Here is a 13,619-nt window from a genome sequence, read left to right as displayed (position 1 = left end):
GTACCACATCAAACTTGGTGTTATCACCTTCTACCTTCAGGACTCAGATAGCTTTACAAAAAGAGGAGATTTTCATTGTTAGCAAACTCACGTAATTTATTTAGAGGTAGTCATTTATGTTTACTGGGCTATGAAAGAACAGGAAGCGTCTGGCATCTACAGAGATCCAGATTGATCTCTGTCTCTTCTTGACAACCAGCCAGTTTCAAGACCTATCTCGCCAGGCATACTAACACAACGACTTACCATTTTTTACCCTGCGCTACCGGGGAGAGAGAGTTTTGTTACCTCCCAAGGGAAAAGGGGAAATCCTAACCACACGAGTCGCTTAAAATTGACCAGGACAGAAGACAGATCATATGGGTTAGGAAACATTACGTAGGAGCAAGCTGGCCTTTTGCATCTCAAGCTGCTTCATCTGCATTAGCAGCTTTGAAAGAGTTTAGTTCTATGAGAGAGCATGATCTTACAGGGAAAGTACTCCAAAGTACAGCCACCCCGACCTTACTGCGCAGAATGCCTACAAGAAAACCTAAAGCCAAATTAATTGACAGCTCTCAGAGAGGTAAATAAAAGCTAGTGCCACAGATCTCTCTGGGGATTTGATGCATATCCTAAGTGGTACGCACATTTCAGTGATAATATTTTTTCTGCTACAAGCTATGAAGCTTGCCTTCTTCAAGCTACCTCTTACGTGACAGTACATTGCACTTACTAGAATTCTAACAACAACAGAAAAAAGATACCAACATTGCTAGACCTGTGAGCCAGCAGCCTTTTATTATTCCAGGAGCTAGCATAAGTGTTGGCTTTGTCTGAGAAAGAGGGTAGAGTACCTCCTTGGGTCCACAGGTTTACAGGAAGGCACATAGGCTAGGTAGATCAACATTTATGCCCCAAGCTATACAGACTGTTGTCCTTTTAGAGGTCCTATCTCCAACTTTACACACACTTTTAAAGCAAAGTAAATGCCTAGACAAGAGCAGAATCACTGTACTGTACATTTACACAAATGGAGATGAGATTAGAACCTAGACTATATGCTTTGAAGATATCATAACTACAGAAACGGGAAGTGTATTATTAACCATCACTTTTTACTATGTAGAACTAGAGCAAAGTTATTTGAAGCATAAAAAATTCTGGCAAAGGGTTGCCATATTTAATAAATCACTGAATCAATTATTCACTGTGAAAATCAATTACTTACTTCAAATGAGAATCTTACGAATAACCTCATGCCCTTTCATGCCATCTTAGAAAGTTATAGGGGAATTAGTCAGTAAAAAATGCCTCACTTATCTTTTATGTGCATTAAAAAGACCACACAAATACAGGGAAAATCTGTGCAGCAGAAGCACTATGCCAACAGAACACTCCAGAACCATTTTATGAAGTCAGTGGATTAGTGTGGATTTACATGGCAGTCAAAAGCAGAGTACGACCCATTAGGGCACCACTTACAATCAGTTACACAGGTGCAATTCAGAAGCAAATCTGTTCAGTCCATGCAGTTTCACAAGTGTGAAACCAGAATATAACCAGCAAACCACATTGTGACCTACGTTAAGCAACTACTCAAAGGAAAACAGAAGTATATCTTCACAGGTCAGAAAATACTGCCACAAAACTCCACAGAGCCATTATAGAGAGAATATCGCATGGCTTTGCAGCAGCTCCCACCAATTCCTGCTTTTAAAGGTTTTCAAATACGCGACTGTGTTCAGAAAAAGCTGGCGGGAAGTCACAGTGCAGTCTCTCCTCCCGCCTACAGACCCAAACCATTCCAGGAACCCAGCAGTGCAAAGTACTTACCGAGCTGTAGAGATATCCCTCAGCGTTCATGGCAACGTACAGACCTGCCTTCACCCCTTGGATTGCCACCACACGAAGACCCACAGGAATTAAATTGAAAAGGGCTGTGGAAGGAAGAGAAAAGCAAAGGTTATGGAGTCATTGCCCTGCAGAGCCACTGCTGCCTTGCCCCTAGGCCAGCCCACCCCACTCCTGACTCTTACAAAAAATTCTAGATTAGAAACAAAAGTCCTGCTTCCAGACACAGGAAAGGTCTGTAGCCATGAGGTCAATGCTGAAAGTAAATTTTAAAAAGTACTGAATTCATCTGCCTCCCAGGAGCTTAAACATATCCACTGGTGTGTCAGATCTACCATTTTTGCAATGTCAAGGGCTCAGATACACGCTCAAGCTAACGCATCTTAACAATGTACTATGGGCCAGTTGAGCTGTAGTAACTGTGCACGTACATGTCTTTGCCTGTGGCAAACACAAGGTAACGCAACTTAGTTTAGTTTGCCCCAAAACAGATTTAAGCCTAGTCACGCTACACTTTCTTGCATTTGCCATACGCTGAAAGAGTACACAGACAGCTACCACGGCCAGAACGATGCAAATTAACTTGACTCTGTGACTGTTTCTGTGATCTCTGCTACCAAAGGAATAAAGAAACTCAGGAAGAGATATTCCCAGACTCCAGAACTTGAGCACTCTTCCACATTCAGAAGTAGCACTGGGCAGCGTAGAAGAGGACAAGAGCTTTCAATACTCAGTTTTACAGCAATCTTATCAATTAAAGCATTTCAGCCACTTCCTCCCGATTATTGGGAGGAACATTTCTCATATCGCAGTGAATAACCTTTCCTGTGAACACATACGTTAATGCAAGGTCAGACTTTTGCTACGTTCCTAACATAACCAGCTCAAAGGGAAGAGGACTGTCAGTGTTGATAGAGCAAATACTGATGCATTAGCATAGGTTTGTTTCCACTGAGATTTGCAGGACAAGACTACCCAGACGTTGCAAGACTCCCCGTGCATCAGTTTAAAAAATCAGACTGCCCCTTCAACATTCATCAAGTATTTCACATGTTTTGTTTTGTTTTTTTTAAATACATTCATCTATTTGTAAAATGACTATTTGAAATTTCTCAAGAGATTTGGAGCGTCCAAATTAGCCCCGGGGGAGACCCATTAAGGGGCAGAATACAGAGGCAAGACTGAGTGACAGAGCCTGCAGTGAAGCACTCTGTTTTCCAGCTGACTGTAAGGATGCCATCATCTAGCTGATTCATTTTATAGATCATTTTCAAAGTTTTGCCTGACACATCACACTGGAGCGAGCACAGCACAAAGGGGTCTTCACATAAAAGTTGCAGGAGAAACGGTCCTGCTTCCCACTGTGCCATTGCCCAAATCTCCTCGCCTAGCAGCAGCGTGTTCCACAGACCACCGATTTAACCTCAGCCCTGGAAGCTGGAATGGCTTTTGCCAAAACAGCCTATTCAAAGCGCTACTGCTCCTCAGGCCTGGCTAATATTAATCCTGGTATGACAGAAAGGGATCAATCAGGTCCAGCTCAACTCCAGTCCGTCAAGAGACCAGTTACATGTGGACATGCTAAGTAACATACGTGGATTTTACTCACCACAGGAAGGTGTGCACCCAATGAGACACATTTCCTAAGAACCTCTCTCATGTACAGCCTGTTAATAATTGCAGAGGGGAAGAGACAGAAGTTCGTTGGGAATTTTTCAGAAGATAAAAGTATTTAAAGTAAACAAGGGAAAGAAGGAAAGAAAAAGAAATGAAAATATGGCTTGATTCTTTTCTTGCAGCCAGTGGTGCCGACAACTGCTTCACTGAAGTCACAGGAGTCGCACAATTTCAAAGAGAAAAAGCAGGGTCCAAAGGGTGTGAGAGGCCTAATGGGAAACCGCTTATGTTCAAATCGAACACATTTGAATCTGAGTCACAGCTGAATACCTTTTCAGAAGACAAACCTGAGAAAATACAGGGAACACAGACAGAAAGTGACTTTACTGAAGACACCTAACAGTCAGATGCCCTGCCTAAGCTAGTTTTAGGTTTGTCTCCAAAAAGGGTTCATGAATCCCATTATGAATCAAATGATTCATGATCGTCCCATCAAATGAATCCTCACTTCTATCCCTCATTTATCAAGGAAGACTAGATGACTTCCCTAGGTGAGCTGCCTAAAAAGGGAAGCACCTCTAGCATGGCAAAATGAATTCCACCCCAAGCCCCTTTTCACGCCTTTAAGCGCCATAGTCAGTAAAACATCAAAGTATATGCTGAAGTGTCACTGAAGCCAATACCTGGATTTATGTGATTTCATGGGAGGGAGGAGAGAACTTCAACAGCTGGATATGGTAAATGAAGTTCAGCATGTGAATTGGTCTGTAAACAATAGAGTCAAGGACAGTGCTACTTTGATATAGTCCCAAGATGAGACAAATAGCTCCACTGCAGCTACCCAGCATTAAAGAGCTGCATTACATTATAGTTCTACTGGTGAAAAGCTCACTAACCAAGGAGAGCTTCTATTTCTAGGCTTTTGTCACTATCATGAAGGTCTAAAACCCTCTGCAAATAACAAGTCTATTTATAAGTAATTCCCCACCCGACTTTTTCCCCCACTGAAAAATGGAGTGCATTACTGCTAATAATGAAACCAAATAGGCATCATCATTCATTCTCTACAGCCAATTTATCTTGCATAGAAAGCTTGTGACAGACCATTCAAAGTATTTGTTAGGCAGCAGAGGGAATAATGCCCAGAATCAGTGGGTGACAAGTCCCACTTGGAAGCACCCAGGTGTCTCCAAATCTCTTTCCTCCACATAAGCTAAGGAAGTGGGGAACAGCAACATCCCTGTTGAGCCCCGTGTTACAGTAGCCAGGCTGCTCCTTGCACCGTGCTGCAGACTGCACTAACACCACCCACAGGCATGGCTTTTAGGCATGGCAGAGCATCTTCTACATACTGCTGAGCAGGGAAACAAGTGGACAGGCAAGCATGCAGAAGAGTACATCTGACAGGTAAATGACAGCCAAAGACATTTTAGGAACCAAATGTTTTCCTCTATTAAAGTATTTTTGGATCAATCCAAACTTTGCAAATTCTCAGAGCTGTTTCTGCACCTACATCTAGAAAAACCGCTTAAGACGACAAAACATTTTACTGTCATGTTTTTAAATACGTTTCAACTTGATTTGGAACATATTTCAAAGCTTCACTGTAAGAAAGTTTTTTTTTAAAAAAAAAAAAAACACCAAAAAAACAAATTGTGGTAGGGTAGGACTGGCCGCATGGCTTGTTGACTTGAAGAAAAAATATTCAGCCGGTGCTTTTGCAGCTCTTCCTCTGTTGCAAATGGTAAACTTTCTATGGCATTTACAACCACGTATGGGATGAACATGCTCCTCCTGCCCCAGAACAAGGACTAGGGGGACAGGACTTTTTGCTCTTTTCCTTCATTACCATTTTCACTCGCTGGTAGATTTACACCTGATCCTACTGTTTTGATGCTAATACTTTTAACAAGCTCCATCTCTAAATCCTTTGGCCATCAATATGTTTTTCACTTTTACAACAGTTTATTAGATGTTTTACATGCTTTTAAACTTTGAATGCATACTTGATTATCAGTCTGGGCTAACTCATTTACAGTAATGGAAAAGTAACGTAAGGAGTGCCATATAGAAGACATTCCATATGATCAGCTGACATAAGCAGTAGCAAGTCAGTCAGAGCAGCTAAATTAACTTATAACAGCTAGTGATTTGTTTTGGGGCAGTATGTTTGTGCTACTCCTGAGTAAGGAAGAACTGATGGAGATCATGATAGTCAACAGCAGCCTCGGCTGCAGTGAACATGAGATGGTGTGGTTTAAGATCTTGAGGGGAGTAAGGAAGGCCAAAGACAGTTAAGAGGCTGGGGTGCAAGATACATGAAGCAAGACTGAGGGAACTAGGTTTGTTCAGCTTGAGGAACGGAAAGCTATGGCCATCTGACTGCAGTCTTCCACAACCTAAATGAGGGACAGAGCCAGTCCTTTACTAGCAGCACCAGACAAAGGTAGCAGCAAGGAAAATTATGACTAGATATAAAAAAAATGTTACTCCCAGTGATAATTGTGCAGTACTGAAACCAGAGAGATTACAGAGATATGAAATATCTCATCCTTGGAAACATTCAAAACTGGAATGAGGCAACCTCCAGAAGTTCTTCCAACCTTAATCTTTCTATGATTGTGTGTCTGTCTAGAAAGCCCCAAAGACATCCCCATGTTCTGTGCAGATAGCCAGCACATACTTGATAAGACTGACATATCTCAGATCCGTTGGGCCTTTTCAGTTTGATCAGTAGAGTTGACCTACCCTTACCCATTTGTTGGAGATTTTCGGATGTTCAGCAGGATTACACTGGCATACTAAGGAGTCAAACGGCTCTCATGAAAAAGGGATGTTACTCTCCTCAACTAAGGTAAGAGCCATAATAATGCAAGCTCCAACAGCAACAATCAGTCCTGAAAGACCATATGAGGTTACTAGAAAGAAAAAATACTGCCCCAAATTCAGCTTCACATGTGACTTTACTAAGAGCACAGATGAGGTCCTCTTACACCCATGAAAATGCAGTCTGATTTAAAAAAAATTCATGTATCCCAATGCAAGTAGAAAGAGGGTCTGTCTTGCTGCTTATATTAAGATGGCATGGCTTTAACTGCACGGTAGAAGGAACAGATGTCCCAAGTGTTGTTTCGCGGGAAACTGGCTGGATGCCTATTCAAATGCCATTAGAACTTGGCTTCTGGGTTTCTTCTTGTCTTTAAGTAAGAGGGGGTGGAAAATAAATGTCATCAGCCTCTCAAGAACATACATAAAATGGGCACCAGATAGATAATTAATTTAAAAATTGCTTAAATATTAGCAGTTCCCCTTATATAAATAACTAGATTTTTATTAGAACTTTTAATTGCATCAGACATCTAAGGGACACACTGGGTCTCATTTTAAATGTTTACTTTACCAGAGTAAACCAACCTAATGTATTCCATGAAAATTAAGCTTCCTTTCATAATGCTAATTTGAATAATCAGTGTGCTGCTATAGAACACTCTGCTAGGATGTATAGAACGTGATGTTCCACTATGTACTTAACCATGTTAAGACAGCTTCTGCATGGAGAATATATGACCGTCCAGCCTGGAAAAGATTCTGCTGAGGCCATCACAATTGTCCTCTTTGAGGGCAGATATGAATTAATCCAAATCCCGTCCAGGAATAAGGAAATATTATTTATCAATCCTTTGATGAATTTTACCCTTGCACAGAAATACTGCATATACTTCTGACTGGTTGGTCAGGAAACTTCTGGAGAAATGTTTTTAAATAAGCAATATTAGTGAAATAGATCTGACACTGTTCACTTAAATAAGTGAGTTTTGACTTGTTTTTTCTGGTTAAAATTGAGAGGTTGGGGCGGGGGGGGGGGAATTATAAAGGCAAAAAATAGTCAGTGTGCTTTATACTGGCATTTCCAGAGTGGAAAAAAATGGTTTGGTTTTGAAGTAACCTTTAATTTCAAAGTTTCACATAATGTAAGCAGTTGAATAAAACTCAAGATTTACAAAGGAGAGTGCATGATTAAAATTAAAACTCATTGAAAGCTCATTCCTCATTCCATTTTCAGGAGCCAAATTTATCAGATTAGGTTATTTTCTTCTTTTGAAATACTAAGGTCATGGGATGGGTACTACTTTGGTCTCAGTCTATCTCAGAAACCTCAGACCACATAACTGACCCAAACTTTTTGTCATAGACCCTAATTTTGAGTGACCAGCTTGGCACATTTCAGCTAGATGCCTCCTATCTCACCAGGATGCCAAGGTTGGACTGTCATCTCACTGGAAAGATATTCATGCTCCAGAAGTGCTCTTTAGGCCTGCCCTCCTCCCCCCATTTCCACTTTAAGGAGACAGGATGGAGGTGCCTCACAAGTACTCAGCACCTCATCAATTTGATCTCTAATGTTTCTAATGTGATGCACAAATGAGAGTTCTCTGGGCAATTTGGGCCCCCTCACAGTCGTGGGGACTCACAAAGTACCCACTGCACCACTGGCCTAGGTGCAGCCCAAACCAGCTTTTCCTTGTCTCTCTTGCCAGCCTGAAATATTGCAGAACTGTTCTTGCATTTTATTTTCCTCTTGCGTTTACCTAAATTCATCTCTGCTTCCATTTAAGCCCATTACTTTGTTGTTCAGTCCTCACTGATAGATGAGGGTAATGAATCCCTGTCATCTTTAGCAGCTCTTTGCCTGTCACTGACAAATAGGCCTCCAATGGGATTTTCCTCTGCAGACTGAGAACATCCTATTGCTTCTTTTTTCAGAAAAGAACTCAGCTAATATGACCCAACACTAGGTCGTTACTCACACATTAAAACCCACTGAAATCAGCACATGTGTTAGTGTTTGCCTGAGAATCACAAGGCCAGACTCTTCCCTTGCAGGCAGGGGTGGGGGCAGTCCTTTTCCAATTTATGGCAGAGGATGTAAGAGCAAGAAGTTGTGTCATTGTAATTTGTGATATTTCACATGTTAAAACCAGCATATGAAAAAGGGAACTCAAACCTGAAACACATAGCATGTTACTGGCCAAGTCTGTGGTGAACGCAGCCTCTTGAATCATTTCACAAGGGCAGCATGGCCAGCCTTACACTGTTCGAGTTGCTGTTTTCTAAAAACTCCTCTTTCCAAGCACTGCTTTGCCCATGGAGCCCAGCCCCAAGGCTCAGCTGGGGCAGGCAGCACCCCCCTCAATGCACCCAGCCCACTCTGCAGCGCTGGGGGAAGCGCTGCTTACATAGATCTGCATTCACCTTGTGCTCTCGTCCAAGCACTCTGCACAGGGTGACGCCAAGGCACTGCTACGTGGGCTGTGCTACAGCAGACAACCCTCGCCCGCATCTGCGGCTTGAATCTTGCTTCCTTCTCTAGGAAGGATGCCTTTTAACCAGCTAGGAGCTTCTCGAGTGAGGACTTGTCCCCAAATAAAGTAGGTCCCTCCTTCCACAAAGGACCTGAGGTTTGTTTCTGTCAAGCTTACCACACAGATCACCTTTCGCTCATTGCTACTTATGACTGGGAAGACATCTTCCCTGGCAGGCAGGCCAGATACAACATCCTTTCAGCAGTAGCGTGGAGAGCTCCCAGCTAACATTGAACGACCCAGACCTGAGACGTCAGTCCTACTCCATTGATGCAGTTAGCGGCAGCAAGGATCTAAGCTTACTACTGACCCTTCAGAAGGGCCCAACTGAGGCCCATGAAACATAGAAAGTTGCAGAAAACACCTCGCACCTTCTCTAACTTTTCAAGGAGCTTCAGTATTTGACAAACTACTTCTCGTGCAACGAAGACGGGCTACTTGCGCGTGTTTAAACCAACGCGGCTCCTGCACATCAGCATGATTTTTAAACCTGCATGCCTCTGCCACTGCACTTTGCTATGCTTTGATGGATGGCATGAATCAAATCCTTTTCAACAAGGTTTTGGAAGACGACCTCCTTCAGCAAAGGTCATTCAGTACCTGAACCTTCAGATTAGCCACAAAACATTAGATTTTAGTGTACAGCTGATTTTCTCCAGCCTGGTAATTCCTAAAGCTTGTTGAATTTTTCAGGGGAAAACAGTAAAAACAGTTTTCTCCTCTTCTCCTTGGAGAGAGAATTCCCCATATCCTTCACCCACGTGGCAGGCATATAAATATAATCTCCTTTCTCTTCTGGCAGCAATTCAAATCATGTGTTTTATTCTCCACCCCACCCAGATGGCAGTTACAGAATCTGAAGGGGGAGGGAACAAGATTGGAGAGGAAACAAATGATATTATACAGGAGAGATTTAAAGGGGACGTATAGATGGAAAAATTGTGCAGAAAACAGCTGGCTTCTTCCTAATTTGATCTTTTCCAAAAAACGAAGCTTCATAAGTGATGTATACACCACTAGGTGATGTATCCGATTGTAACTGGGTTGCAAAACAGACTAATTTTTCTTACTGTAGTCGCTGTTTTCGTCCTTGGTCCCATCAATTGTACCATCTGGGTGCATCTGCAGGAAGTATTCCTGCTGGCTGAATAACCTTGTCACAATTCCTTTCAGCTGGGGTTCTGCAAAAAGAATAATAATTATTAGATATACTAAACATGCACCAAGTAGCAAGAGACCCAATTTGCTTGGCCCCCATAAAGCCCTCAGTGAATAAAGCAGTGCTTGGCCGATAAGGACAGCTTTCTGTAATTCCTTTCAAGTGTGGTTGTAAAATATTCATATATACATAGACATACAGGCATATAAAATGGAGATTAGATGAGCGGGTAAAACGCAATGCATAGCTGGTGTAGCATAAAGCAACAGATTTATGGAGCACCTTTTTACTGAACGTTACCTACCAACTGAAAGACTTCAAATAACTTATGTATTCTGAACATGCTGCTCATTTAGCAATGTTGCAAAGAATTTGCGTATTGTTTCTTATTCCGCTTATGAAGCCAAGCACCTTGGTTTCTATATATTTGATTCACTATTGTGTAGCTCCAGTTTTATGCCAATGAAAGTCTATTTAAATCAACGGTATTATAGTGGTGCAAAACTAAAGTAACCAAGTGCCGAATCAGGCTGCTCGAGTCCAACTGTGTGGGACTCAGAGCAGAATCCTAAAAAGAACAGATGCAAGACACCTCCAAAAATGACCTCTGTAGCATTTATGGCCATCTTAAAACACCTCTATTTTAAAATCCCGTATGTTGCTCCCTTCCAGTGACAAAACACATGCCACATTCTGTTTGGGAGACGGGAATCACCCTTTGCCTTAGGCAGGGTCCTTTCCTAGCCCCTGTTCATCACGAAGTGGTCAGTCATGGACTGGATAGAAGCTCCCCTATTGCCTACACAATATTTTATGCCCATGCTAGGGAGGAAAAGGAAAACATGAGAAGGAAAGAAACAATTTTGCCACAAGACGACTTAACGTGTCAGAGGTCCACAGTATTACTGCCAGTCTCCCTTTTGTCTAATTGCTCAAACGCAAATTAAGTGGTCAAAAATTCAGGAAAAGTTCAATTTATCACAAGTCTTACAATTTGTCAAAGACATTGCTTCTGTAAAGCAAGACAGCTGGCTATACATGAACAGACAGACACACTGGCTAGATTACATAGTAGATTTTCCTTGTGTGGCAGCGGTTTATAGTTTTATGTGACCACCCACCAAATGTAAATAAATAAGAGCTAGTTACTGCTGGCTCAATAGACAGGAAAAATCCAGCGTAGCATACCAAAATCTAGTCAGTCTCCTGTCTTTCCTGCCTCTAGTGAGACTGTTTAATAAGCCATGGTCATTATATAACTCTGGTCACGTTGTATGCTAAGCGTTGCCATTAGGAGCCCCCATCTCTAACAATTTCTCACGGAGCTGTACAACTTTCATTTGAGGATGGCACTACGCAGCCACTCGGCATGCATTTCTCAACCATCAAAACCCCCCTGCAGCAAGCAGGGACATGAGCAGACAGGCTGCAGGGCGGAGGATTTTTTAGCTTTGGCAGCCCCTTCACCAACCTGAGGAGAATCAGGCACTATTTTGCATCTGCAAAAGCATACACTTGCCACAGAATAAATCAGTATCAGTTAGTTTCTATGCTGTCTTAAAAAAGTCATTTCATAGCAACCAAAACGTTGTACACTGGAAAGCGTTTGTTCCTATGCAACTCAACTCCAGGATAGGGGAAGTAAATACAGTACAGTTTTACTAGCCACCTACTGAGAGCTAATGTCAACCGACCAAAATATATCAAAATGAGACTTAGATTTTAAGAAGCGCTTTGCTTTCTTCTTATTAAAATGAAAGGTCTGTTTTGTTAGATGCAGATGTTTTATTTAACTTGCTTTGCTAACAAGCACGTAGAAGCAAAAGGGAAGGAAAAGCTGTATTTTCAGGCACAGATGACTGCACCACCTTCCTCGCCCCTGCCCACTTTTTTTTTTTTTTTTTTTAAATCTAAAACCACAATAGAAAAGGTACTTACTTATAGGCACTTTCTGATATGACAGATCTATGTTTGAATCCCTGAATAAGTCTCAGCCTCATTTTTATTCTCTGGTTAAATTTTAATGTGAAAGTACTTCACAAAAAATGGAAGAGCTCCCAGCAGGAGAGACTTGGAACATGCTCCTGCAGCCTGAAGCTTTCTGAGCACAAGGAAAGGGGGAAGATCTTGCCTGAAAACCCGTCAGGTGGAGACAAGAACTGACCCTGACCCCTCTTCCTTGCTCAGGAAGATGATTTAACTACAGGATAGAAACCCCCCTTTCCTTCTTTTGTAGGGTCTCAACTATACTTTGATGATGCAAATCATTTCAGAAAGATACGGAGATCTCTCCCATTTTTAGTAAATACACTACAAGTAAAATATAGGGCAAACATGCTCATCAAGAGTAGTATCCTATCATTTTCAGATTTTATCAGAACAGCACCCAAGATCCCCTGAGGTCCCCCTGCATCAGGGCTATAGATGAAAACACTATGGTATCAGAAGGCTGCAAGTACCACTGCAGGGAAACACAGGCTAAAGCCCCGTCTCCCTCTTTGTTACTGATATGACAAACACAAGATTAAGCTTGACTCAAGCTTTTACAACTGCCCTCTTCATAATTCAGGGCTGTTCTCACTCAGTGCCTGCCACAGTACAGGTTGGAGGACAAATTTTATCTTTCTTGTCCTTTTTTTCCTGATCTGACCTGGTTTTGCTGAAATTTGAGGCTCAACTCCCAAACTCAAAGTAAAATTCAAGGGGAGTGAAACTGAGAGCTCTAAGCCATGTACAAAAATATCACATTTCTCCTGGCCCTAATGCAATCTGACAGCAGCGGTGTTCCTGTCTCTCTATGCTGCACAGATCTTTTTCCACGGGAGCATCCGTGCTCTCCAGACTCACTGAGGAAGCCCTGCAGCATCAGCTAACGAAAGCTTTTCCAGAGACCAAAGGGTCAGAAGGCACTTGAGGGATATGCAGCTTTTGCCTCCCCCAGGTTCTGCACTTCCTTAGGTCTTTCTCTACATGAAAGAGCAAAAGCACCAGTAAGCACCTACACCTTTGGGTAGTTACTGAACTAAATCCAGAAACAGCAGAGAGACGTGCACAAGGAGCACAAAGTCCTTTCCTTTAACACTGGCTGCAGCCCATGAGGGTTAAGGAGTTGTCTGGGCAATCTCTGATTTGTCCCACCTGCTACAGACTTCTCCACAGTGCAGGTTCAACACTTTGGCTGGGCTCCCTCTGCATCCCAAAACTCAACAGGCAAGGTAGGCCAGGTTGGCATGGCACCAAAATTGTTTTTCTCTCTCCATTGATTGCAAAGGGACCAGCTCAAACAAACAGCTATGCTGGTGTTGATATCAGCCTCTGGAGCTGCTTCCCACTAGGGACTTTTGTCTGGGCATAAAGTAAGATATTGACATTTGTTATTCATACAGCAGTGCAGCTAGGAAGCCTACAGACAAAGTTTTAAGTGAAGCCTTGTTTTAAATAAGAAGCTCATTCATCCTTCTTTCTCCCCAAAGCTCAGCATAGAGTTACTAGCTGAAGAGGGGATTACATAACCACAGGACAGGATTTTTTGTGCTGGCCAGGAGGCAAAAATACTGCACTTGACTTCTGAGAGACTCCCTACTTGTGTCAGGCCATATATTCTAGTATCACTTCTTGCCAGCTACAGAGATCGGTAATTTTATCAC

The 13,619-nt window shown here is 42.3% G+C and overlaps 1 protein-coding gene across 6 annotated transcripts in view; it reads right to left on the bottom strand.

Annotated features, from left to right (window-relative positions):
- FGF12 (fibroblast growth factor 12) overlaps positions 1 to 13,619 on the bottom strand; it is a 242,389-nt gene that overhangs the window by 75,009 nt on the left and 153,761 nt on the right. For all 6 annotated transcript variants that reach the window (XM_068954101.1, XM_009682124.2, XM_068954102.1 and 3 more), the window contains 2 exons: positions 9,884 to 9,994; positions 1,816 to 1,919 (listed from right to left, as the gene is read on the bottom strand). In XM_068954101.1, the coding sequence (XP_068810202.1) occupies positions 1,816 to 1,919; positions 9,884 to 9,994 (215 nt within the window). The remainder of the gene's footprint in view (positions 1 to 1,815; positions 1,920 to 9,883; positions 9,995 to 13,619) is intronic.

The sequence above is a fragment of the Struthio camelus genome, chromosome 9 (assembly GCF_040807025.1).
Source record: "Struthio camelus isolate bStrCam1 chromosome 9, bStrCam1.hap1, whole genome shotgun sequence".
Lineage (NCBI taxonomy): Eukaryota > Metazoa > Chordata > Aves > Struthioniformes > Struthionidae > Struthio > Struthio camelus.
Note: the sequence above shows the minus strand (reverse complement) of the source record. Positions and strands in the feature narration are given on the sequence as shown.